The sequence below is a fragment of the Sceloporus occidentalis genome, unplaced genomic scaffold, assembly GCF_023333645.1.
Source record: "Sceloporus occidentalis isolate IW3139 unplaced genomic scaffold, rSceOcc1.0.p SCAF_323, whole genome shotgun sequence".
Taxonomy (NCBI): domain Eukaryota; kingdom Metazoa; phylum Chordata; class Lepidosauria; order Squamata; family Phrynosomatidae; genus Sceloporus; species Sceloporus occidentalis.
This window is the reverse complement of record NW_028317303.1, coordinates 502,687-529,705: the sequence shown is the minus strand read 5'-3', so window position 1 is coordinate 529,705 and position 27,019 is coordinate 502,687. Positions and strand designations below refer to the sequence as shown.

Genomic DNA, 27,019 nt, shown 5'->3' with positions numbered 1-27,019 from the left:
ATCACACTTTTCTCGATGAGGGAGTTCCCCCTTCCTCTCCGTGTACATTTTGTGTAGCTGTATGGGGATGCTTTGGGTCTACTTCCACACACATTACTCTTATTATTATTTCGGGGGATGTGGGGGGGGGTTGGGTTCGGGGGGGGTTGCTTTGGGGTGTTAGGGGATTTTTTTTTTCTTTTCCCTTTTTTCCTGCTTTCATTTGGGCTCTACACGCCTGTGCAATCGCTGTTCAGTCCTGTCTATCTGCCCTCATCGCACACTACATCATAAATTTGTTTTTCCAAATACAGGGTTGCTACCTCGCTGCTTCTATGAATGCGCACTTTAGCCTGGTCACACGGGGGAGGAGTTTGTGGGGGTGTTTCTTCATGTGCGCCCTATACTGTGCTATTCTGGTCTAGGCGCGGAGTTGTGCCGTGGATGTTCTCTTCGCTTATCACACCTCCCAGATGCACCACACATACACATTTGTGCTTTATTTCTCTATGGGGGGGGTTTCCTTAATTTAATTATTGTTTTTCTTTTTCACACCTCCTTGCGGTCATGGTAAGCCGCCATGGTACCCCCTCCATGGGTGTGCCTTTTGCCTCCCTCAAATTAGATTTCTTGCCCCATGGGGTTGTTCTCTAGGATGCAACTCCGTGTCTGGACTGGATTAATTATATATATATATTTTTTTGTTTGTTTTTTGTTTTGTTATATATATATTTTCAATGTTGTACATTTGTATTTGCTCTGTGGCCTGGTCCGGTGCATTGCATACTCTGACGGCCACCTTCTGCTGCCCTTTATTGGGAACCCGCCACTGCATGATGTATGCTGTTCTTTCTGTTCGTACTCGTTTTCTTCGGTCTCTCGCTCGGTTTGCCTCTAGTATCGAATGTTTTATGATTCCTTATTGGAATCCTTCACAGATTACTATTAGTAAAAGAGGTTTCACACTGATGTTTCTCTCTTTGGTTCTTTGGTAATTCTTGCGGGATATAGAAATACTGCTGATGGTTCTGGGCGGCAGCGGCTGCCTTCCGCACCAGTGTTATTTTGTTTTTATTCCCTTGGTTATACAGTTTTCGGTGCACCTGCTTCCCCTCTGGACGGGTGACGCTTACCCCCTCATTGGGAGTGTGTAACGTTACTGAGGTGGTTACGACTGCCGTCCTTCCTTCTTAGGGAGGCCGAGTTCCACTATCCAGTAGTCACTCCAGGTGGTTTTTGTGTCCCTTCCCCCTTTCTGCCCTACCCTTTCCCTTTCCTCCTCAGCCCCTCCACCCCCCCTTTTTTTTTTTTTCCCTTCTCTTCTTTTCTTCTCTCTCTTTCCTCTCTTCTCTCTTTTGCTTCTCTCATGGCCTCGGTTGTGGTGCCCTTGGCGCTCAGGCATCCTCCCTGTGTTCCTCGTGACCTTACCATTGTCTCCTATAATGTGAAGGGTCTCAATATACCCGAAAAGCGTTCCCATTTGCTGAGAGACCTGCACTATCACAAAGCCTCTGTTGTCTATCTTCAGGAGACCCATTTTAAGGCTTCCAGGCCGCCTACGTTGCTCAATGCTTCCTACCCATTGGGTTTTTTTAGTAATAATGTTACCTCTAAATCTAAGGGCACGGCGATTCTTTTTGACAAACATACCCCATTTCTTGAGCAGGCTACTTTGACGGATCCAGGTGGCAGATTTGTTTTTGTGAAGGGCACAATTGCAGACTCCCTGTACACTTTCGCTAATGTTTATCTGTCTAACAGGCAGCAACATCGCTGCTTAGCTATGATTCTTGAGTTGCTACGGTCCTTTCAGGAAGGTCTGTTGGTCCTCGGAGGGGATTTTAATGTGGCTCTGGAGCCTGCGGTGGATACTTCTGCTGGGCACTCCTGCACCCCCCCCCCATGTCCTCCACCGGTTGAAATCCCTACTCCATGATTTCCAGCTAGTGGACTGTTGGAGGGCACTGCATCCTGGCGACAGGGACTATAGTTTTTTCTCCACTCCTAGGGGGCTCTACACTAGAATTGACTATTTCTTTATGCCGTACTATCATCTGCGCTCGTTGAGGGTGGCGCGATATGGTTCGATTACCTGGTCGGACCATGCACCGCTGATAATGGACTTGACTTCGACGTTGACCAGGCCGACTTCCTCATCATGGAGACTTAATGAAACGCTTTTTTCTGACCCTGTGCTTCTGGCCGACACTCGGACGCTCTTGACTAATTACTTCTTAGAAAATTCAACGCTTGATGTTTCCCCGCTGACTGTTTGGGAAGCTCATAAGTGTGTGGTCCGCGGGCATCTCATTAAGCTTGGCGCTGAAAAGAAAAAGGCGGACTCGGCTGCCCTTGGGACATTGTATCACGAAATAGCGACTATTGAACAGGTTCATAAGGACACTCTCACGGACGCAATGTTCCAGCGGTTGGTCCTTCTTAGGAAGGATTTATCCTCCCTGCTTGCTGCTAAAGCGAGGCGTTCCTTTTTAAAATTGAGGGCGATATACTATGAACACGGGGATAAACCCGGCAAATTTCTCGCACGGGCACTGCGTGCTCGCCGGCGACTCTCTTACATTCCTAAGGTACGTTCTTCGTCTGGGGCCCCCAAGCTGTGCGGTCATCCAAAATATCTGCTTACCTCGATAAAACTTTGAGGAGGAAATTGTCTGTGGCGGAAGCGGAGAGTATGGAAACTCCCATCACCTTGTCTGAATTGGGGGCTGCCATTAAAAGTTCAAAGCTGGGGAAATGCCCTGGTCCTGACGGGCTTCCCTTGCTCTATTATAAAAAGTTGTTGGACATCTTGGGTCCGCAGCTGGTGCTCTCTCTTAACGCTATCCTAGACGGCAGGGCTATCCATCTGCACACCCTGATGGCTACTATCTCCTTAATTCCCAAGGAGGGCAAAGATTTGGAACAATGTAGCAGCTTTAGGCCCATTTCTCTGCTTAATGCAGATCTTAAATTATTTTCTAAAATCCTTGCTTCTAGAATGCAGTGTTTCATTCCGGTCCTGGTCCATCCTGACCAAACGGTGGGGACATCATAGCGCAGGCTATGAAGCAGTTCTCTGTTTTTGGTGACCATCTCATATTGGATTGTGTTGGGGAGGAAGGCTCACTGAAGAGCATCTAAAATACCAAAATAACTACAAGCAACATATGTTCTGGGGCACAAACAAAAGCCCTTCACAAAATATAACAAATGTGTAAATCTCTGCTGTAAGATAACTCATAAGAATAGGTAGCCTCCCTAGAAGTAACCAACCATATTATAGAAGTTACAAAAGTTCTGGACTGTAGAGACTCCAGTAAGCAAATACAAATTTGTGCCAAGATGGTTACTTCTTATTTTGGACGCAGCCTTTAAATACAGAAAAGGGTTAAGAAAAAATGCATAGCCCTGAGCATTTAAAGTAGAGACAACAATTAGGCACTGACTACGTGTTATATTCCCCAAAAAACAAGGTAAGTAACAAGAAGTAAAGATAGAACAGCAAATCTTTATGGATTATTAGAGCCAAGCTTCATTTGTATATGTACATAAATTGAAACAGCTGATTAAAACATAACAAATGATCATCCCTGTTTATAATTAAAGACTAATAAAAAGTAGAAATGGAGAAGTTTGATGTGGTATACAAAAATAATGACCAATTTCTTCTAGGCTACTACATTTGTTCTAAAACAGAAACATTTTGTGTTCCTCTTTAGAAAAAAAAACACTTATGCTTAAAGGACCATGTGATTACTCACAATAAAATGGAAATAGGATGAGACAAGAACAAACAACAAATGCCAAGCAATGCTAAATAACAAATACAAGCAGCAATTTTACATAAATGAAAAAAGCCTCGTATCAGTCATAAAATCTGAAACTGATATTAGGTAATATAGTTGATTGACTTTCATCTTCCATTAAACAGAGTGCTACAAGAAAACACCTTAGACTTAATATATTACGCCATAATATTCTGTCCATTTCAGGCAGCATATTTGGTGGTCCTTAATCTCCGAGGGCTGAAGTGTACACCATTAACCACATAACTGCTGAGCAGACCACTCAAACATTAAGACTCTGACAAACACCACTCTACCCTCTCATTCATTTTCACAGTATTATTTTTTTTTATTCTCCAGATGTTCACAACCACCAAAACCGAACATACACAATCAGCATTACAGTGAAAACCGCTACTGCAGCAATTTTGGCATACGTGGAGCGCATGTTCAGGTACTTTGCATCTTGACGATACTTCTTTGACAAGGTTGAAAGGTTGCTTGCCTTTGAATCTAATGCTGTATAAAAAAAAAACACCATAATTAAGCAATGTTATGAGTGTACAACACACAGTCATGATATTATAAAAAATACATTAGTTCTTGGACATATGGTAGTGAGTAGCTAATTCCTAAAGCATAACTTCCACACAAATAATGTCTTATAAGTTAAATGTAAACATCTAAAATGTGAAATATGAAAAATCGAGGCGTCCAAGTTTCAAATGTACTTGCACACGATAGTGTCACATGTGATAATTAACACACATACGTATACTTAATACTTTATTTGAATGATCTTCAGTAAATCATATAATATATGACCTAAATAGAAAAATAATATATAGTGTAGTATGTACAAAAGTGATAAGTGTGCTAACGTTTATTATAATCCCATTCGCTTCTTCAAGCACATAAGCCTGCGCTGAGTTATGTAGACCTGCTCTTTAAAATTGTAATGTCTTTAAGGAGTAAGCAAAAGCGCATGAAATTCCTTTATTCAAGTTTTCTTAATGGATTTTTTCCAACTCTGGTAATTCTTCCCCCCATGTACCATTTCGGGTATCTTTGAAGCAGAGGCCTGATCCTTCGGAAATTCCTTGACTTGGCACTCCCCAAAAGGGATATACCATGTCTTCCTTCCCTCCTCGGCCAGAAGGCCTGCAGGAGGTCCAGATCTTCTTGGTCCCACGCCGAAGGAGGACCACTGTAAGGCATCCACTACCTCTCCCAACAAACAACATCACTGTGCAGTGTTCAAATGTCAAAACAAGTCCGTGTCCAAAATAAAATAAAATCGGTGCCAGTGTTCCCGCCGTGTTCAAATAAAACCGTGAAATCAAAAGAAATTGTCACATGTGCACTTAAAACCGTGAGTATGATAAATAAAAAAAGCGTCCAGCCATATCCCTGTGACCGATTCCATAAAAATTATTACACGCAGGCCCATAAGGGTTGAGGAATGAAAAGGTGCTCTGTAGCGAGCCATTAGTGCTCTTGGGGCACGTACTTCAACAACAATAGTGCAAGGTTGTGAAGGCGGCCCAAGACTACTCTGGGTACTACACTTGATCTTGGCCAAAAGGCCAAGAAGCGATGACCTCTTGCCCTCCCTACAGTCATATTAATGGGCAGGTCTTCATCATATTATTCCCATATGCATTTGTTTAACCACTTCGTGACAATGACGGATTTTATTTTTTGTACCCTTCATGACAATGGCTGTTGTAACATTTCTGCGCTGCTTGTGTTTAGCTGTAATTTTATTCTTTCCCGCTTACTGAACCCACACAAGTTATATATTGGGTTGTTTTTTTTAGGACAAGAAGGGCTCTCTTTAGATGTCATTGGTTTGATTGTATCATATTATTTACTATTAAAAAAGTATAAAATATGGTGAAAAATTTAGAAAACAAACTTTCACTTGAAAAATCTTTTACTCATCTATAAAAGCTAATGAAAAAACCTGCTAAATAGATCCTACTATTCGCCCTGAGTTTAGAAACACCCAATGTTTTTAGTTTTTTTTGCCTTTTTCAGCATTTTATGGGGCAATAAGTACAGGTGGCGTTTTGCTATTTCAAAACCATTTTTTCCAAATCTGGTAATTCTTCCCCCAATGTGCCATTTCGGGTATCTTTGAATCCGGACAATGCAATTTACCCCATCAAACCATATATTTTTGAAAACTAGACACCCCAGGGTATTTCAAATGCTAGTATTTAACTCTTTCCATGCACTAATTCTACCACCAGTCTTTGTCAAACTTTGTGGTAGTCATTTTTGGCACATTTTTCAATGTTGAACTTTGACATTTGGTGATCTACTGCCCATGCCCTATTTGGTACATCTTTGAGCTTGGCCATTTCAGTACGCCCTATAAAACCATATATTTTTGAAAACTAGAAACCCCAGGGTATTTCAAATGCTGGTATTTTAACTATTTGCATGCACACATTTTACCAACAGCATTTTTTCAAAGTTTGCAGCAGTATTTTTGTGTGTGTATTTTTCCCCACACAGATAGGTATGAATTTACAGCTCCCGGTATATGTCGCTGTCACACAACACCCCAATATGTATTCAGCAACATCTCCCGATACAGTGATACCACATGCATGGGTTTGTCAGTTTGTTTGGTGGCTAAAAGGCCACATTTGGGACGTGTGCATTTTTCAAATTGGAAATCCCCCGGTGTCAACTGGGACATTGTTGAACTCGGCCAATTCAATTTACCCCGTCAAATCATACTTTTGATTTTTTATTTTTTTTTAAAGTAGACACCCCATGCGAGAATTGCTTTAAGCTAAAGCGCTAATTTTAGGACTTGCTCATTAAAACTATTTTTATATATATACCGCATTTGTCCGAATAAGTCTTTAAAGTGGGGGTGCGGCCTATATTCGGGGTTTAGCGCAGGAATGCGCAATTCGTATCACCCGACGTCCGGGACATGCAGTTCCGGGTGCCGGGCAGGGTTAGGATACAGATCTCCCGCAGCGCTGCAGGGGACTTGCATCCTACCCTCCGATACGCTGAGACAGCCTCCACTGCCAGCACTTCCCACGGGGGGAGTGCCGTCACAGGAGACTATGTAAGCGCATCGCGCAGACGTTCACCGGCTGTGGCAATGCGCGCATAAACAACCTCCGCTGCCGGCACGTCTGCTTGATGTGCTTTAACAAAATGGTGAACGTCTGCGCGATGTACGTTATCTTCCTTGCCGGCACTTTCCACGGCGGAAGTGCCAGCACCGGAAGTTGTTCACGCGTATCGAGCAGACGTCCCCCGTCGGCCCCGCTAGACACCAGGGAGACCGTATTGGTAAGTCTAAGAAAACAAAAAATGAAAACGTAGGTTCATTAAAAACAGAGATGGGAGTGTTGGTTAAGGAGAACCAGGAAAAAGCAGAAACTTTAAATAACTATATTTTTCCTCAGTATATATTGAGGAACCTATGGCAGCAATTGAGTCCCAGCTGCCAGAGGCAGCATCAAGGACAGGGGAGAGGGTTCTTTGGTCTCCCCATGAGTGTGGAGACCAGCCCCAACACCCCCCTGCTGCCTGATCGCTCCATGAGAGCGACACTGCAGCGTTAACCCCTTCAATGCCACAATTGTGTATGACTAAATATCAGTCAATGCTGTGCTCCAATGGAACATCAGCATCGAAAGAGTTAAAAAAACCCAAAAAACAGCACTGACCTGAAATTCCAAGGTGCTTCCAGGTCAAACGCTGTGATTTTAGTAAGTGGGCTATGATGATCAGATCACTCCTGACCAACTGTTAGTTTAAAAAAATCCTGGCTCCTAACTTTTTTACCTGGCGCCTAGATTCACAACAAATTTGTCAAGCCCTGTTATAAGGTATATATATATGGCATATCTGGGAGGCAGTGTGGGATGCCTGGGCTCAAATTGTACTGGGGAGGCAGGTTGGGAAATAAAAACAAGAAATTTATTTTTATCAAAGTCGTTTTATTCCGCTGTTTGTTTTTAACATCCTGTTTGTTTATTAAATTATTTGAAATAAATGAAAATGTACATTATTTTTTTTTATCCGATCAAAAAAATAATCAGCCATCTAATCGATTATGAAAATAATAGCAGCCCTATTTCAAACAAAATAACTTCGTCACCTAAAACAAACTCCTCTGTTTATCTAAAAATAAAAAACCATACATGGGTGACCCTCACACCAGGTAAGTGTGTAAAAAATAAGAGATTTATAATACCGACAGGATGTGGCCTCAAAAGGATCAAATGATATGCCAGGCAGAAACATGGAAAGGAAAATAGAATAATGTAACGTGTCAAAAATTATTCAAGTTGTAAGAAAAAATGGACCCTTATGTTTCGTAAACTACTTCTTCAGGTACGTAGATGGACCTCCTTCTATACTCGTTTATAAGGGTTCCTAAGTGTCTCAAATAGGACTTGGGCACAAAGATCACCAAATGTATTGAAAAATGTGCACCTACCAAATGTGTTGCACCCCAAACAAAATATATGCATTGGTCACATCACTGTACTCAGGAGATGTTGCTGAACACATATTAGGGTGTTTGACAGTGACATATACCAGGAACTGCAAAATTCATACCAAAGGTACAACCACAAAGTTTGACAAAGGCTGGTAGTAGAATTAGTGCATGGAAAGAAAGACTAGCATTTTAAATACCCTGGGGTGTCTAGTTTTCAAATATATATGGTTTGATGGAGTAAATTAAACTGACTGGCTCAAAAGGTGTCCCAAACATAGCACATGGGGCAGAACGGCTAGTTTTGAGGGAAAATGGTTTTAAAATAGCAATATGCTACTTGTACTTATTGCCCTATAACTTGCACAAACGAAAAAAAAGCAACAGCAGCGAAAACAAACGTGTATTTCTAAACTCATGACAAATAGTAGAATAGCAGGTGTTTTGATTAGCTTTTATAGAGTAAAAGATTTTTCAAATAAATATAAAATATGGTGAAAATGGAAATCATAAGATATGATCAAAATAATGGTAACTAAAGAAAGCCCTTCTTGTCCTGGGGGAAAAAATATATATTTGTGTGGGTTAAATGAGAAAGAAGATTAAACTTCAGCACTGCAGCCATTGTCACAAAGGGGTTAAGAACGACATGATCCGTCCTTCATAAAAGAATGTTAACGTTTATTAGTGGTATTGTTAGACAAAATGTTTTTCTGAATATTATCCCTTATAACATGAATTTAAATAATTTCCCCATCAAATATGTCAAGCTCATGAGCCTATAATCACCTGGCTGAGATTGTGATCCATTTTGAATACTGGTACTATATCAACTTTTGGAACCATGCAAGACAAGAGATATCCCCTGAAGATTCATGACCAAAATATATTTTGGTAATTTTTACCATATGTCTGTTAAACCATAACACCCATTTCCATATTTGATGCACCCACCCAAATTATTAGTGATAATAGAAAAAAGTATACTAAAATAGAAAAGAAAAACTCTTTTGCAATCTTACTTAAATGTTCTTATATAATTAGGTACCACAGATGACCAATGACACAATTTACGTTCAGCAACATTTCCTGATTATAGTCATACCCCATATTACATATTCTAGAGGGCCACATCCATGCTTTACATACTACCCTATATTACATCTTAAGGGTTGAGTGATTGATTTTTTTTTATTTTTTTACTTATTGTGGAAGGGCTAAGTGTTTTTGCAGTGTTTTCAGTTTAGTATGGTGAGAGATCCCTTTGGTGGCATCACTGGGCTCCCAATCAATTATATTTAATTCATTTAGGATTTCATTTTCCCCCCTTTTTTAATTTTTGGGAAGGAGGAGAAGCTATTCTCTCTCTCTCATCCTCCCGATCTGTTTGTGCTGAACACAATGTGAGCAAGCAGAGCAAGTTGACGTCCTAATGACCTTCTTGCCACAAGTTTTAAGGACGCACAGGTATGTCCTAAGCCGAGTGAAAGGGTTAAGGATGTAAGTAAAACCAAATAATGACGATTGACTTTCCATTCTGTGTTAAGCATAGCAACACTAATTAGCACACTAATCCATATTTTCGATACTCCACATAGTATTTTCATCATTCTAATGTAGAACGATTTCAAAAACTTTAATCATGAAGAAAAAGGTTTTATTTTATACGTTTTTTAAATGAGCCAAACTCACCAGATAGAGCTTCGCCACGAAGTAGTACTTCTTCAATGTTCGCAACCATAATCCTTTGTACGTCTTGAAGCTCAGTATTTATGGAACCAAGGTTTCGCCTTGCTCGGCTATCAATGTAGGACTTCTTTGTTTTCTGAATATAATTATCTAAAATTAAGAAAAATACATTAGGATCTGCATTTTGAGTTCCCACTACAATAAAGCATACACCTCCCTAAAAAATTAAGGAAGATTTCTTTTTAGATTCCTATAACATAATTGTAACATAAAAAGTAAAATGCTTATTTATATATAATTATAATAATGCTATATCGCAAGTAGAATGGTAAAGCTAAATAATAGTCTTCAATAACTTGTGTTCAAGCAAACCAACAGAGAACTAGCCTGTTTGTTGCCCTCAGGGTATGGAGTGGAGGACTACATTGGGAGGCGGGTCCCTCGGGGCCCGGAAAAAAACTTGCGGGTGGTCAGGCACTGTACCTGCGGGTCCCGGTAATCCCGCGCAGTCCCGCAAGGCTGCCTTCTCGCTGCTCCCTTACAGTGTGTCCTCTCTTGCTCTGCCCAGGAACAAAACGGAGTCACGTGATGTGACCTCACTTCCCGTGACTCCGCCTTGTTCCTGGGCAGAGCAAGAGAAGAGACTCTGAGGGAGCAACTCGAGGGCAGCCTTGCCTTACAGTTTAGGTAAGGAGGGGGGCTTGATTGGCCACAAATGTGGCGGGAGCGGAACACCCACATTGCGGTAGCGGGCGGGATTGGGTAGAAAAAAATCAGCAGGAGCGAGATTAAAAAAGCAGTCCCGCGCAGGGCTCTAGTATGGAGACAAACATCACTTGTCAGGCAAAATGCCTATGTTGGTGCTATAGTAAGGGTTAAATAGGCATCACGTCATGAATATGAAAACATGTAATCTTTTCCTAGTCCACATCCCACCATTAATGCTATCTGGACACCTGGCTAGACCCCATCATAAAAGCAGGAAGAGCACCCAAGCAGAGTATCTTAAAGGGTTCCAGATGTCCTTACAGAGGTTACACTAGGGACACCACACCTAGCATTTTATATCAGAAATATGGTTGGGTTTTCATAGTAGAATCATGAACTGAAGATGTGTGAGCTGACTGTGTGTCCTCAAGAATGATAGGAAACATGACACGGAGAGAGTTAAGCAAGGCTTGGTATACTTCAATGGTTTAACCATACAACAGAGAGATTGCACATTTTTAATAACTTGGGGGACATTATCACCAGAGTTATCAATGTAAAAAGGCAACAAACAAAATATTCAGTTTTAAATAATTGAAGGACAATTATTTAATAATCGCACTGTTATGACTAAAATCACCCAATCAATGAGGATACGGAATGACAGCACACGCACAGCAATTTGATCAAGCAAAACATTAATATAGAACTCTTACTACAGCAGATGTTAAATAGTTGTGTATGCAAACTTATATGTATGTATATGTGTATATATAAAACAAGTTAAGCAATCAAAATCAATCAATATCACAGCAATCAATGCTACAGTGTCAAGTGTCAATACAGTAATACATCACCAAGCCAAGTAATTATTACTGGATAAAAGACTGTTCTGAGGGGTTTCCCAGTCCCTGCTGAGTTGCGAGTTAATCAGCTAGAGAGCTGATTAACTCGCAACTCAGCAGGGACTGGGAAACCCCTCAGAACAGTCTTTTAGAAGAGCCACTTGTCTTGGACGCAAGAATCTCTGGATCCGTCCTGGGCTTCCCGTGCACGTTCTTGCAAACACCACAGGTGAGGTTTCAAAGATTGTGGTCGCGGCCTTAGCTTTTTATAGCCGTCATAGGGACTTTCCAGAATCCTCCAGTGATAAGTGTCTTTAAGTCATGGTGTTATCTCTGGGGGGCTTCTGTTCTGAGGCAGGCTGGCCCGCCATTTTGTTCTTATGTGCCCGGGCGTTTCCTTATCTATCTAGCACAGTGGTCTACACATGTTGACACCTAAGTCACAATACATATGACTATACTAATTAACCCTATCGTGACCGAGCCCGTTAGTCATATTATTCAAATGCACTACACGAGTATCCATTTATTCCAAACATTGTAACTGTTTCCATTCAAACTGCAACTAGAAGCAATGCCTCACTCCATAGTAAGTTGATATAGAATTTTCAATTTAATAGGCCATCGATCTAAGGCTGGGGATCACCAATTTTGTGCAATTGATAATTTTACTGTTAATGTGTGTGGAATCATTCATTCTAATAAGTTTCTTTTATCAGATATTTCTTTCCACAAATTTCCTACAATTGGACAAATCCATCATATATGAATAAAATTACCAGGAAACAGACCACATCTCCAGTACTTTTAAGAGACATTATTGTACATTTTAGCAATCTAGATGGCTTAGTATCACCTATTAACCCCTTCGAGACCGGGACGTACCTGGTACTTCCTGGTCGCATGTCACCCTCAGACCAGGACGTACCAGGTATGTCATCCCAAAAAAATGCCCCTGTACGCAGGTATTAAGTGGAGTGCCCTCGGTCCTCTTCTTAAATTTATTTATAAATGATCTCCCAAGCTGCATTGAGAGCCATGTCACAGTTTTTGCTGATGTTACAAAATTAGGCCGGGTAATTCAGACTAATCTTGATGTTTCTTCATTGCAGGAAGATTTAGACAGAGTTGGGGACTGGGCGTGCAAGTGGCAGACGAGGTTCAATATAGAGAAATGCAAAGTTATGCATCATGGTAAAAATAATAAAAATGCAACCTATTCTTTAAATGGAATATCCTTGGGAGAAACTACCAATGAGAAGGATTTAGGAATAACGGTTGACAACAGACTTGACAACAGTGCGCAATGCCAACAAGCAGCTGCGAGGGCCAATAAGGTTTTGGCATGCATAAAAAGAGGTATTGATTCAAGGGAGGAGGATATCATCTTGCCTCTTTACAGGTCATTGGTAAGACCTTTGTATCAACACCGTTTATTGACAAAGCAGATAATAAAATGACAGTGGACATATCAAGTATATCGGTACAAAGCAAGTCAAAAGTAACATGAGTACACAGTTTCACAGGAGCATATAAGTATGGGTCACATAGCGCCAGAGAATACATCGAAAACTGCAATAGGCAGAGGTAAAGAAACCGAGCCACCATTATCTGTAACAACAATACGACCCAACAGCAATGCAGTGAGCATTAAAGTATCATTATAGCAATACACGTTACAATGTTGTTAATCCAAAATAAACAGTGAGTGGAAAAAAAAACAAAAAAACAAACAAACAAAAGAACATAACCATGCTCCAAGGAAACAACACATCTGGAAACAAAATGTAGATTCGCGCAGACCCAAGGGCCCGAAAGCAGAAGACTAGGAGAATCCCGAGCGTAGCATCGATCCACCAGCCACATCGTGAGGCGGTCGCAGCTAGTGCGGAAAATAGAGGTCCAATATACGAGGAGAGGAGACGAAAGTCGACCATGGGAGCCATTTAAGCCCATTGGCATATTCACGGCCCTGAGCAGAGGCCACCAGGTCCTCCATGTGAGAGAGAATGTTAACCCTCGCTACCCAAGCAGATAGTGGGGGGGGGGCCGCAAGTTTTCCAGAATCGGGGGATAACGGCCTTCGCCGCCTGGAGCAGGTGTATGGCCAATGATTTTTTATAGGAGGTGAAGGAGGAGTGCGTGTGGTGTAAGAGGAGACCCTGGGGAGAGGCCACGCAGTCGGGATCTATAATATCCTGAATGACCTTCACTACAGCCTGCCAAAAGGGACGGATATCAGCGCAGTCCCACCATATGTGTCTATAGGTGCCGTCCTCGACCCCGCATCTCCAGCAAAGAGGGGAAACCTGGGGGATAAAACGATGCAATTCAGCCGGAACTTTGTACCAGCGGGACAGGAGCTTGTAGTTACACTCCTGGACCAGACTGGCAATGGCACCTTTGTGAGTGAGCTGCAGTATTTCGTCCCAATCAGCATCAGACAAGGATATTTGTAAGTCCCATTCCCACAGACTTAAATAAAAGGGCTTAGAGTGCCCATAGGCCTCCTGCAACAGAGCGTATAGCCGAGATAACAAATGAGCGGGTTCAGAACCCAACAGGCAAAGTTGCTCAAAGCCCGATAAAGGCCTAGTGAGCCGGGTGTCAGGCAATAAAGAAGAAATATAGTGCTTGAGCCCATGGTATGCTAAGGACAACTTAGGAAGGACGGTGCGCGAGGGTGTATGAGGTCTGCAAGGGAGCGGAACGCGCCCGAATGCAAGACGTGGCAAAGCCGCAAGGTCCCTGTCCGTGTGGAAGTAATTAACTGAAGCACGTCCTGAGGGATATGTATAGGCAAATCAGGGTTGTGTGTCAGTGGGAGAAGCGGGCTCGGGACGGAGGTGAGGGCAGTCCCCTTCGCTACTCTACGAAAGGCCTTCAAGGTGGCCGAAATAGTGGGGTGATAAGGGAGCGTGCAACCCCCGGAGCCATGTGACAACCAAGGGGCCGCCGAGATATCGGCGACAAAAAAAAGAGTTTTCCAGTCGGGTCCAGAGCTTGGGGAGCGCTATCGACCATTCCACCACTCTACGTAAGTGGGACGCCAACCAATACCACTCTAGGTTCAGGAGGGCCATGCCTCCGTGCATTTTGGACCGAGACAGGTGATTAAAGGACAGACGAGGAATCCTCTCCCCCCATACAAAGCGCATAAAAACCCTATGGCAGGCACGGAAAAAGCTCCTGGGTAAAAATACTGGCAAACATTGAAAGAGATACAGAAATCTTGGAAGGATGTTCATTTTGATTACCGCTATACGGCCAAACCAGGAAATATGGGGTACGGACCACCTGCGTAAGTCTTGGGTTACGGTAGCCAATAATGTGGAAAAATTTAGTGGAATAACCTGGGAAAGATCGGACGGGATCCATAAACCCAAGTATTTAAAGGCCACATCCTTCCATTTAAAAGGAAAAGAACGGGACAGGTGCGAATGCAAATCGTCAGGAATGTTGACGCCAAGAATTTCCGATTTCTGTAAATTAATTTGGTAATTAGAAAGAGTATTAAAACGTTTTAATTCCGAAATGATGTGGGGCAAAGAAACAGAGGGGTTGGTGATCATACACAGCATGTCATCAGCATAGATGGCAATTTTGTGGGTGGTGGAAGCAATGGTTAATCCAGTGATCAAATCATTATCCCGTAGCGCCTGAGCCAGGGGCTCCATCGCCAAAATAAACAATAATGGGGAGAGAGGACACCCCTGTCGCGTGCCGTTCCGCAGGGTAAAGTGCTCCGAAAGGATGCCATTAATTTTTATGTGAGCAGAGGGGTTAGCATACAAGGCGGTGAGTAGGTTGAGGAAAGGGCCCTGGATGCCCAACTTCCGCAATACCCTAAACAGGAACACCCAGGAAACCCTATCAAACGCCTTTTCGGCGTCCATAGAGACCAAGGCGTAAGGTACGTTGTGGGCGCGTGCATACGCGATGAGATTAAGTGTGCGGATCGAATTGTCTCTGGCCTCCCTGCCTGGCACAAAACCGACCTGATCCCTATGAATAAGGGAGGGGATGTAGCGTTGCAAACGAAGAGCCATCACCTTAGCTAAAAGTTTTATGTCCGTATTAATCAAGGATATGGGGCGGTAATTAGCACACAATTCCGGATCCTTGTCCGGTTTGAGGATGACCGAAATGTGGGCGACATTGGACTGGGGGTCAAGCTGCGCTCCAGCGGCCAAAGTATTGAAGAGAGTGACTAAATGCGGGCCCAGAACGGGAAAAAACTTTCGGTAGTACCCAGTGGTAAAGCCATCTGGGCCAGGGCATTTGCCACGGGGGGTGGATTTTAACGCTGTCTGAATCTCATCCCCAGTAACAGTAGCGTTTAAAAAAGCTAACGCGTCCCCGTCCAAACGCTGGGGTAAAAATTCCCTTAAATAATCCTCAATGCGACGTAAGTGGTCAGGGGAACCGGCGGCCGGGGGTGTTAAATCGTAAAGGGCCGTGTAATAGGAGTGAAAACATTTGGCAATGTCATGGGATTCATAGTGAAGAGATCCGTCTGGGGATCTAATTTTGGGGATATAAGTGGAGGCTCTTTGGGCACGCAAAGCTCTGGCCAGAAATTTACCTGATTTGTTCCCCCATTCATAGAACAATTTTCTAGTCAAAAGAAAATGGCGTTTTGTAGTGCTATCTAGAAGGGAGGCCAGTTGTTCCCGCAGAGCATGCAATTGGGTCAGAATCTCAGGGGCCAATGTGAGTTTGTGCGAGTGTTCCAATCGGTGAATCTTACGTGTGAAGTCGAGGATAGAGGCCAATTTTAACCTCTTGAGAGTGGCACCAAGTTTAATCAGGTGACCACGTATTACCGGTTTGTGGGCCTCCCACACCACGGGGAAGGGAAGCTAATCTGTAACATTATCCTGGAAATAATCGCGGAGATGCGTCGTAAGATCCGCAACATGGTGGGGATTATCTATTAAATTATCATTCAATCTCCAACACCAATGTTTGGGTGAACGAACCCGGAGGCGTAGTGTGAAGTGTGTCGGGGCGTGATCACTGAGGGTTTGTAAGCCGATGTCAGAATTGTGTAGATGTAGAAGGTGGTGGTGGGAGAGAAAAAGGCTGTCAATCCTTGTGTAACGGTCATGAATGTGCGAATAATAGGTATAGTCCCTAGCTGTCGGATGCTGTGACCGCCACGTATCAATCAACTGGTGGAGGTGCAGGGCCCGTTTAACTTTCGTAATGTTGGAGTAGGGAATGGATGAGGTGCGCGCGGCGGAGTCCCTATGCGGATCTAAAATCATATTTAAGTCCCCCCCAAAGACATTCAGACCATCCTGAAATGAACCAAACCGATTCAACATGCCACAAAGGAAAGAAGACTGATTACGATTAGGTGCGTAAACATTACCGATCGTGACCTTTTGGGTACCAATGTAACATTTCAGGAATATAGCCCTACCCTCAGGATCCCTCCAGACGTCCAGGAGTTGGAACGGAATGGATTTATGGATAAGAATAGCAACCCCTTTAGTTTTCGAGTCAGGGGCACTTGCCAAAAAAGCGTGTTGGTAATATCTATTGGTCAGACGAAACTCCCTGTTAGCTTTGAAGTGAGTCTCCTGAAGGAGAGTAACATGAGTTTTTTGGAGTTGTAAAGTGTATAAGACTTTCGATCTCTGTTGGGGTTTATTCAAACCTCTAACATTGAGAGAGGTAAATTTGAGTATGTCAGGTACTATAAGGCGAACGTCTGGAGGAACCCCGCTGGCACAGTGTCATCCCTGGAGCCAAAAAGAAAAGTAAGAAATAATAAAAGAAAACAAGAAAAACCAACCACAAAAAACAAAACATAACAGTAAATGTATGCAACGATATTAGATGCCGTAGCATCGAGTATTGAGCCAGACGACCTTGGGAAAGGTCGAAATCCTGTGCCTGAACCCAACGAACGGGTCAAGCCAGTAGACTCTCGGGGGGTGGGCAGAACTGCCCGTTAGGAGACACCGCCAAAGGCGAGTACGGGAAAGGGTGGTAAAGGGAGATAGAGGAGAAGTATCCCGCTCCATCTAGCCCTAGGAAGACAAGCCCCCCGTAATATGAACAGAACATGGCAAAAAAAAACACAAATCTATGTGTGCGAGTAGACCCCACTGGGGACCGCAATAACGGGCGGTAAACGAGGTAGAAACAGCTACCACGCGGCGATGGGAGTGAAACACCCGTGTACAGGTAAGTGAAAGTGTAATAAGGCGGTGAAACGGCAAAAAAAACAAAAGCCGACGAGCAAAGGAAAAGAAAAAATACCCTGGTTAGACGACGAGTCAACAGTAGGATGAGACCGCACTGCATAGCGTCCGTGGGTCCCAAGAACAGTCAAACCACAGCCGAAACACCGACGAGGATCCTGAGGAGCAAAAAGGTAGTAGAGTACCGTAATCAAGGGGTGTCTTGATGCTTGTGCTTCTTACGCCTTTGCGGTCTGGGAGACCAATCTTGTGAAGGGTCCAGCAGAGTCTCCGGTGCAGAAAATGACGGCTCCCAGTCGGTGACCTCGCACGCCGGTAGACCAAGGTCCTCTGTGAACTGGCGGACATCACTGGCGTGCCGGATGACATGGGTAGCGTTGCCACGGCGGACCAGAAGGGCAAACGGAAAACCCCACTGATAGGGGATATTAGCCTCGCGCAGGGCCTGTGTGACGGGACGGAGCAGTCTCCGAGCCTGCAGCGTGAGTGGCGAAAGATCCTGAAAAATGGTGATAGGGTGCGAGTCCCATAAGCAAGTTGCGTTACTCCTGTAATGGCGCATGATCTCTTCCTTCAGGGGATAACTTTGGAGGCAACAAACAACATCCCTTGGGGGTGCGGATCCCGTAGGTTTCTGACGGAGAGCCCTATGAGCCCTGTCAAGATGGATGAGTGTGTCAGTCGGCCTGTCGAGAATCTTATTAAAGATAATTTGTAGCGTCGGGGCAATCTCCTCATGAGTAACCGATTCCGGTATACCACGGACCCTCAGGTTATTTCGCCGGCCTCGGTTATCGAGGTCTTCCAATTTCCTGGTGAGTTGCACTAGAGCATCTGCCTGGCCCCGTAGCTGGGAAGTCAGAGCGTCAACGGTTTTACAAATCTTTGGCTGCGCGTCTTCCAGAGAGGCCACGCGGTCGCCAATATGTCGTATGTCTGCTTGTATAGCAGAAAGACTCACGTGGATGCCTTGCGTAGCCCTGTCGACAATCGCCGCTATATCATCCTTAGAGGGAAGAGAGTCGAGCTTGTCGTGCCATAGGCGATCTGCCCGGTGAGTGCGAGGTGTCTGCGAGGTAGCGCAATCCTCGTCGGCTGGTTCACTTGCCGGACTCGCGGGAGAAGATGGCGGCCGTTGCGAGGAATCGCGGGAATCCTGGTCGGACGGCGCGGTGAAGAAGGAGCGCACGGAGGTAAGAGTGGTCACAAAAAAACATCCAGTTTTTTCATTAAATTATTTTAAATAAACAAAAAATTTACATTTTAACTCTTCACAAGCACTAATTCTACCATCAACCTAAGTCAAAGCTAGGTTTTTTTTATGTTTTCTTTTTAAACACATACATACTTCAGGCATGCATTTACAGCCTTTGGTATCTGTTACTGTCAAACAACAGCCCATGTGTTTAGCAACATCCCTTAAGTACTTTGATACCACCCATGCATGGGTTTTTCTGGTTGTTTTGGAGGTCTAAAAGGCCACATTTTGGAGGATTTACAATGCCTAATTTATTTATTTTTTTAAACTTGACACTCCAAGGGTATTTGAAATGCTAGCATTTTAACTCTTTAAATGCACTAATTTTAACACTTGGTAAAAAACTAACAGTTTGACAAAAAAAAAAATTTTTCTTTTTACAGAATTTTAGATTTTACTATTCACATTGTGATTAAAAAGCTGGGCTCTATTGACTTGCATGGCTGAATGCAGTACCACCAAAGTTCTTAGGAGGGTCTGGAGTGACCCTCTTGGAAACTTGTTTATTATTTAAAGGGCGTCGTCATCTTGCGAGAAGCAAAATCTCTTGCAGTGGTGCTTGTGACCGCTCTCTAGAGCGGTCACAGTGCACCCTTGGGTTTTTCGGTGTCAGTGAATACCTCAATTTCAAGGCATTTCACCATTGAAGATAATTGATCGTTCTTTTTAAATCAGACGTTGACGCCACACGAGGCCCCTGCTGCCGTTCTCAGTGTTGCTGAATGCCTCGACATCGAAGCATTACAGCAACATGGTTTAAGAACCAGCACCTACCAGGTATGTCATCAGTCCTTAACTGACTGTTTTCCTGTAATGCGCCTGGCATGTCCTTGGTCGTTAAGAGGTTAAGGATTTGCCATTTCATTTCAGATAAATATCTGCTGGGTCTGAAGGTCAAACAATAGTAATGTATTTCCTCCTCCTCAATCCTTATACCCACAGCCTCACAAACATGTGTTAAAACATGTTACCCTTTGAAGTTCCATATAAAACAATAATTCTATAACATCATAATAATATGTAGCTCTGTACAATTGGAATGCTGAGCAGGCCAGGTGAATATAAATCATAAACACCAAAAGGTTTGATTTGAAACTCACCAAACTCTATGAAAGAGTAGGGACGCGACACAGTGGGCACCTTTTTCCCATGCTGTTCATCAAATTCAGAAAACAGATTTTCAAGGTAAGCAAATGCCAGCTTTTTAGGGAAGGCTGCTTCACAAAGAACCAAATAACACACACCCATCTCAATTAGGTAGCTAGGGTTAATAAGAAACAAATTTAAATCAGCAAAAATAACATTTGCACAGCTAAAAGGATTAGTGCACTATGTTTGCATTTTACTCAATTACCGAAACCATTAAGCAATCAAAGAGATGAAATTACACACAAGGCTTTACTTTTTATGCTAAGGTCAATGAGTTTGATATTTAATCAAGCAACATTGCTGATTTCCATAAAACCCCCATATTTCTTTAAAGAAATATAAATACATATACCAGGATTTGTGCACCACAGTTGTCTGCCTACTCTAAATATAAAAGGGACATAATGGTCAAATAGGATGTGCTGTTAAACTAGACAAGATTAGAATGAAAACAAAGAAGGTGGTGGGAAATCTCAGCGGGCAGTAAAGTGGGATGTCAATGCAACAAGTTCAACTAAATTTATTAAATACATGGCACAAATCCCTGTATGACTGTTCTCAGAGGTGCAACCATTGCTATAACAATAAACAGTAGAATTCACTCACTGAAATGTCATAGCACCCGCCTCTAGAGTGCATCGGGTTGGTGACTGTTCATTCAGTTTCCGGAAGAGCTGTTTAGCCTGATTCTGGTATTGCTGCAAATCCCGTCCAGACTGCAATAAAAGAATACAAAATAATTTGTGCAAACACAAGGAATTATCTATTTCACATATATACAGCCAACCAAGTAAAATTGTTTTCATTAAGCACAAAACAGTTTTACGTATGAGATAAATATTAACCCCTTCAGTCCCAAAGGTTTTTGGTACCTCAAAGCCCGGGGGAATTTTGCCATTTTAGCGGTATGTCAGTTCAGCAATTGTTCTCTTTTCCTGCAAATAGTGTACCCACTACATATTGTTTTTTCAAGGAGAGATAGAGCTTTCTTTTGATACCATAGTTAATTACCTGAAAATTTAGGATGAGAAATTTAATGAAAACTTGCGAAAATTAGAAAAAAACTAATATTTTTATATACCATATTTGCTCGATTATAAGACGAGGGTTTTTTCGGAGCAAACACTCTCAAATTGGTCTGACTATAAGACTTAGATCCAGATCCCCCGCAGCGCTGCAGGGGTCCTGGATCCTCCTGTCTTATGCCCCCCCCCAGCTTACCGGTGGCTCCTGACTCCCTGGTGTGTAGTCGGGGCAGCGGGTAGACGTCTACACGATTAGCAAGGAGGTGCGGTTAGCAACTGGGGCAGTCTGTGTCCATCGCGCAGACCTTCACCGGCTGTCAGAGAGGAGAGTTCCCCCGCACCGGGGAATTCTCTCTTACAGCCGGAGGGTGTATGCGCGATGGACGCACACAACCTCCGCCGCTAACTGCACCTCCTTCCGGCTGCAGCGGAAGTTGCCTACGCGTGTCGCGTAGACGTGGCATATAGGGGTATAAGGCATTTCTGGAGGTAGAGTGGCACATAGTGGGTCAAAAGGCATATCATGGGGCACAGTGGTATATACAGGGTTAAAAGGCATATCATGGGGCACAGAGGCATTTAAAGGGTTAAAAGGCATATGATGGGGCACAGTGGCATATAGGTGGCATAAGGCATTTCTGGGGCAGAGTGACAAGCCTGGGGCAGGTTGGAAAGTAAAAACAAAAAAATATTTTCCTCAATCATAGCTTTTATTAAAAAAAATAGTTTACATGAATTAACATTTACTAGTAAAACTGTGACGAACCGACCAGGGACCTCAGGTTGTCCCTGTCCGCCAAGAGCGACTTCTCCCTTCAGGACAATAATTCCCCGCAATCCGTTGGCAATATCCCCAAGCAAAGTAAAGGGATATCGCTATACAGTACCCAAATAACCAGACAAGTCTTTACTTACAACAAGAGGAGAACTGATTTATTTTAGACACGCAGGGCTGGATATATCCAACAAAACACACTTTTATGTAAAACAGGATACTGGGATACAAACTGCCCCCTTAATCTGCATCCCAGAGACAACAAGGGCAGTAAAAGGGATTAACAATACAAAAGGACACAGACACCACTAAAATAAGGAATACAGATTATTTCCCAGACCTTAGTGTGCTGTGTGTAAACGGTTAGGAAATAAGGCAATAATAAAATACATTTTTATTAATAACAAACAAAAGGGCTTCATGTCACTGGGTAACATTAACTGAGGGGTAGGGTGACTCTAGGAGCCGTCACAGTCCCAGAATGCAGGAACCCCAAATCTGTTTCCATAAATATGATACCATACTTTTATAAATAAATTCATTAATAATGTTCACTGCCCCCAGGATTTAGATTCCCCTGAGTTTGCCCCCCTTTACCTATAACTGCACCTTCAGTTAACTTTATTAAATTAATTAACCCTCAGTCATCAGCAGTCATAGTTGATGGGGTGTTAAGGGTTAATTTTAGGGGCAGTCATGGTTGATGGGGTGTTAAGGGTTAATTTAATGGTGATGGAGGTCTGTGGACCCCCATCACCACCTACCCCGGCGATCTGCCCCTCATATTGAAGGGCATCACTGGGACCACCCGATCCGCCCGGTGACGTCGCGCGCGATGACGTCACCGCGCAACTTTATTAATAACTGACAATTGTCAGTTAAAGCGGTATGGGGGCATTCTGCTTAGATGCCTGTATCTCAGGCATCTAAGCAGCTACAGACCCCCCAACATATACCGTTGGAAAGGTAATCGCCTCACCTTTCCAACAGTATAATGCTTGTGAAAAAAGAATAAAAAATATTAAGTTAATAAAATAAAAAAGTTAAAAAAAAGTTAAAATGATTTGGGGGTCTCTAAAGGCAGATAAATAAAGATCAAAATTGCCTAGAGACCCCCTAATTAAATTATCTAAACATAAACTAGTTTAACTTAAAAAAAACAACAAAAAAAACAAAACTATTCTAGCTAAATGATCACTGTGGTAGCCAATGTTACCACGGTGATCATATAGCTATGAAAAGTCACATTCCCTTTTTAAAAATGGCCGATACTAAATTTTAACCCCATGATCCCTTTGATCATGGGTTAAATTTAGCCAATGGTAGAGGAAGGCAATTTTTGAAATCCTGATGAACTGCAAATATTAAAATCCGCCATTTAGCCTGTGCGGTACGTGAGTAACCATCTCTTCGCTGGAGCGCCTTGCATTTTTTACTGCAAAAACTTATTTTTGCTGTAAAAGTTATTTTTTTTTCTCCCTTTACCATCATTTCTTTGGGATTGTAAGGGGAAAGAATGGTGTGTGCTTCTGTGAGTGAATGTATGGAAAGTATGGTGTGTGCTTCTGCGAGTGAATGGAGATATGAAAGGCGTGTGAATGATCAGTAATTAGGGTTGAAGCCTTGACGTGGCATTACTGCTCACGTAAGAAGTTAAATTATGGCACAAAAAGTACACATTTGCAAAAACTACACGCCTTGGCGCATCAAATGAGGGGCTGCATGTGTTTCTAGTACAAACCTGGAGTGCGCAAGACACAAATGAACATGTCGCTATGGTTAGAAAAAACATATTTTCTAGCCAAAGCGACATATTCCATCATTATGGAAAAGGACTTAGGAGTTTTAGTTAACAATAAATTTACCTGTAGCGACCAGTGTCAGGCAGCTGCTGCTAAGGCAAATAAAATCATGGGGTGCATCAAAAGGGGCATAGATGCCCACGACAAGGAAATAATTCTACCACTGTACAAGTCACTAGTCAGACCACACATGGAATACTGTGTACAGTACTGGGCACCAGTGTACAAGAAAGATATAGTGGAGCTGGAGAGGGTTCAAAGACGGGCAACCAGAGTAATAAGGGGAATGGGAGGACTACAGTACCCAGAAAGATTATCAGAATTAGGGTTATTTAGTTTGGAAAAAAGACGGCTTAGGGGGGATTTAATAACTATGTATATATATATATATATATAAGGGGACAGTACAGAGATCACTCCCAGGACCTATTTATACCCAGGACTGTATCTATAACAAGGGGACATCCTCTACGGTTGGAGGAAAGAAGGTTTCTACACCAGCACAGACGGGGGTTCTTTACAGTAAGAGCGGTGAGATTATGGAACTCTCTGCCAGAGGAAGTGGTTATGGCAAACTCAATAAAAGAGTTCAAAAGGAGCCTGGACGTGTTTCTTGAAAGCAATAATATTACAAGTTATGGATGTTAGATTAATAGGGACAGAACGTTGATCCAGGGATTTATTCTGATTGCCATATTTGGAGTCGGGAAGGAATTTTCCCCCTGGTATGGGGCAATTGGCATCTGCTTCATAAGGGTTTTTTTGCCTTCCTCTGGATCAACACAGTAGGGACACAATATGTATATAGGTTGAACTTGATGGACTTTGGTCTTTTTTCAACCTTATGAACTATGTTACTATTATTTGTGCACTCAACTTTTGTCCTAGAAATACATGTAACCCCTCGTTTGAAGCTCCAAGGGGTGTAGTTTCTTGAAATGTATGCTTTATGTACCCTAATTTAACTTCCCAGATGTCTAGACCACTTTAACTTTAATCAGATATGGCAGATTGGAGAATCTTGTTAAAAAATTGTCTTAAAACATTTAGGGGCGATGCCTGCATTTAGACAGCTGGAAAGTTAAATTATGGTACATAAAGTATATATTTTCAGAAACTACACCCCTTGGCGCATCAAATGAGGGGCTGCATGTATTCGTAGCACAAGACTGGAGTGCGCAAGACATAAATGAACTTGTCGCTTTTAATTTAATTTTTTTTTTATTTTTAGAAGTGTGATATTCACTTATTTGTTGTGCACGTCAGATTTGTGATACAAATACAACTAAGACCTCATTTGCTGAAGCTGGGGGTGTAGTTTATATTTATATATATATATAAATATATAGTTTTGTTGGCATATTTTAACATCCCGGGCAGCTAGAGCTGTTTAATTGACGGCAGCCATGCATTAAATTTAAAGATGTCTTTTGTGATAGTCTAATAAATTTAACTTTTAGCTATAAAATATTAGAAAAACACAGTCTACTGTTCTCAATTTCTGTTTATTTTAGACCGGTTACCTACTACAAATATTTAGCAACACAGCTTTTGATATTAGAGTTTAGAAAAATAACATTACAAACTAGTTTTTATTGAGTCGGAAGTGAAAAATTACACTTTTTTCCCCATTTTTGGCTTTATTTTGCAAACCTAATAAGACATACACATATAAAAATTGTATATTTGGAATCTGCTGGGTGTGATGAAAAACAATATACGGTTTGTATAATTTATTCCCAAGAAATGTACTTCTAAACACGTTTAAACGAGAGATGCACCAAAATGCCGAAAACCAGCTTAGCACCAGGGTGGGAAATGGCTTAGCAGCCAAGGGGTTAATAAAGTTAGCTTAAGGTGCAGTTGCAGGTAAAGGGGAATGTAAATCCTGGGGGCAGTGATTATTAATGTATTTATTTATAAAAGTACAGCGATATTATCTGAATGATTCGAATCACAATGAAGGCAGAGAGTCGTTAAAAGATCCGGATCTTACAGTGATCCGGATCACTGTAAGATTCGGATCACTGTAAAATCCGAATCTTTGAACGACTCTCTGCCTTCATTGACATCACTCGAGTAGGCAGACAGGAGGGTTCATTGACTAATGAAAGGGGCGGGGCCAATCGTTAGTGTGCCTGCACGGAGTTACTGGAAAACAGTAACTCCTGTGAGTCACACTGAGTGATCCGAAGATTCGGATCATGAATCGGATCATTTCAATGAACGAGTCGAAATGATCCGATTCACTTTAATGATCCAAACTTCCCATCCCTATTGCGGAGGAGAAAAATAACTTAAGGAAAGAAAATTCCCTACACACATCCGTTGTCACATCTCTGCCACATGTCTCTGCGTAACAGATAAACATTTTGAAACAAAATGTCTCCAAACACAAAAAAGTTGCTGTGCTAACAGATGACATGACAGATCTACTTTCTAAGAGCTGTACAACAATTATTCTACACGTAATCTACTTACGATCAGATTCACGCGCAGTACGTACCAATGTAATACACTACAGATACAGCTTATATTACAACACATCATAGTAAATTTTCTCATACATAACCCTCGTAGGATATCGTGTTATGAGAACAGTGCATGTGTGTCACCTACAGTAAATACAATCCCTTTAGGATGTAATTGTACAGTACAGTATAGTTACGTTATGTTGTTCACCTGCTCATCTTCCTGCATTGAAGCTGCAAGCGGGAGTCCGTCGGCAACACGGGCAATCATAGTAAGCAGCACCATAACGACAAATACAGCGGCAGAAGATGAGCTGGCCGGAAGTCTCTCTCTCTCTCTGCTCTGCTGGCAGTGATACGGTTCATACCGTAGTTCCGTGCCAAAGTAGCTGAGAGAAAGGTTCCGGGATACAAAGGTTCCGATAAAAGGAAAGAAGAAAACAAACCTCGCGTGTCGGGATTGGGCTTCTATAGTACTCAAAATTTCAAGTTCTGGGATCGGTGCTAAAATTAGTAATATTATTATATTATATAATAATATGGTGAAATGGTAAATTACAACTGTGAAGTACGGTAGTTTGAAGCACTAAACTATCGCTATATGGTTGCCTTGTCGCCGTGGGAACTGTTGGTCATGATGAGCGAGCTAAAGGTCCAATCACAGCGCAAGTGCTGTAGTCTGATTGGGACTTCGTGTTAAGCCCTGCACAAGGCACGACCATAGTGAGCTTCTAGTTTGTTGAGGCTGTTAATTTATGCTGGATGCAGGGTTTAGGGCACATGGAAGGTTGACATTAGTATGTGTGGAAGTGGACTGATTGCGACTGCGAAATAGTGG

The 27,019-nt window shown here is 42.5% G+C and overlaps 1 protein-coding gene across 1 annotated transcript; it reads right to left on the bottom strand.

The window, feature by feature from the left end:
• Positions 1-4,128: 4,128 nt before the first annotated feature.
• Positions 4,129-26,467, bottom strand: LOC149274576 (vesicle-trafficking protein SEC22b). The gene is made up of 5 exons (XM_089505331.1): positions 26,393-26,467; positions 20,715-20,824; positions 20,060-20,220; positions 9,937-10,083; positions 4,129-4,283 (listed from the first exon to the last, which is right to left on the bottom strand). The coding sequence occupies exons 1-5, from the start codon at positions 26,465-26,467 to the stop codon at positions 4,129-4,131; spliced, it is 648 nt and encodes a 215-aa protein (XP_089361457.1).
• Positions 26,468-27,019: the final 552 nt, after the last annotated feature.

Excerpts from the sequence above, each read along its gene's own strand:
- LOC149274576 (XM_089505331.1), bottom strand. The coding sequence starts at position 26,467 with ATGGTGCTGCTTACTATGATTGCCCGTGTTGCCGACGGACTCCCGCTT. Across the intron at positions 20,825-26,392 it reads CAATGCAGGAAGATGAGCAG|TCTGGACGGGATTTGCAGCA; the intron begins GTGAACAACATA and ends CTTTTATTGCAG. Across the intron at positions 4,284-9,936 it reads TCGTGGCGAAGCTCTATCTG|CATTAGATTCAAAGGCAAGC; the intron begins GTGAGTTTGGCT and ends TTTTTTATACAG.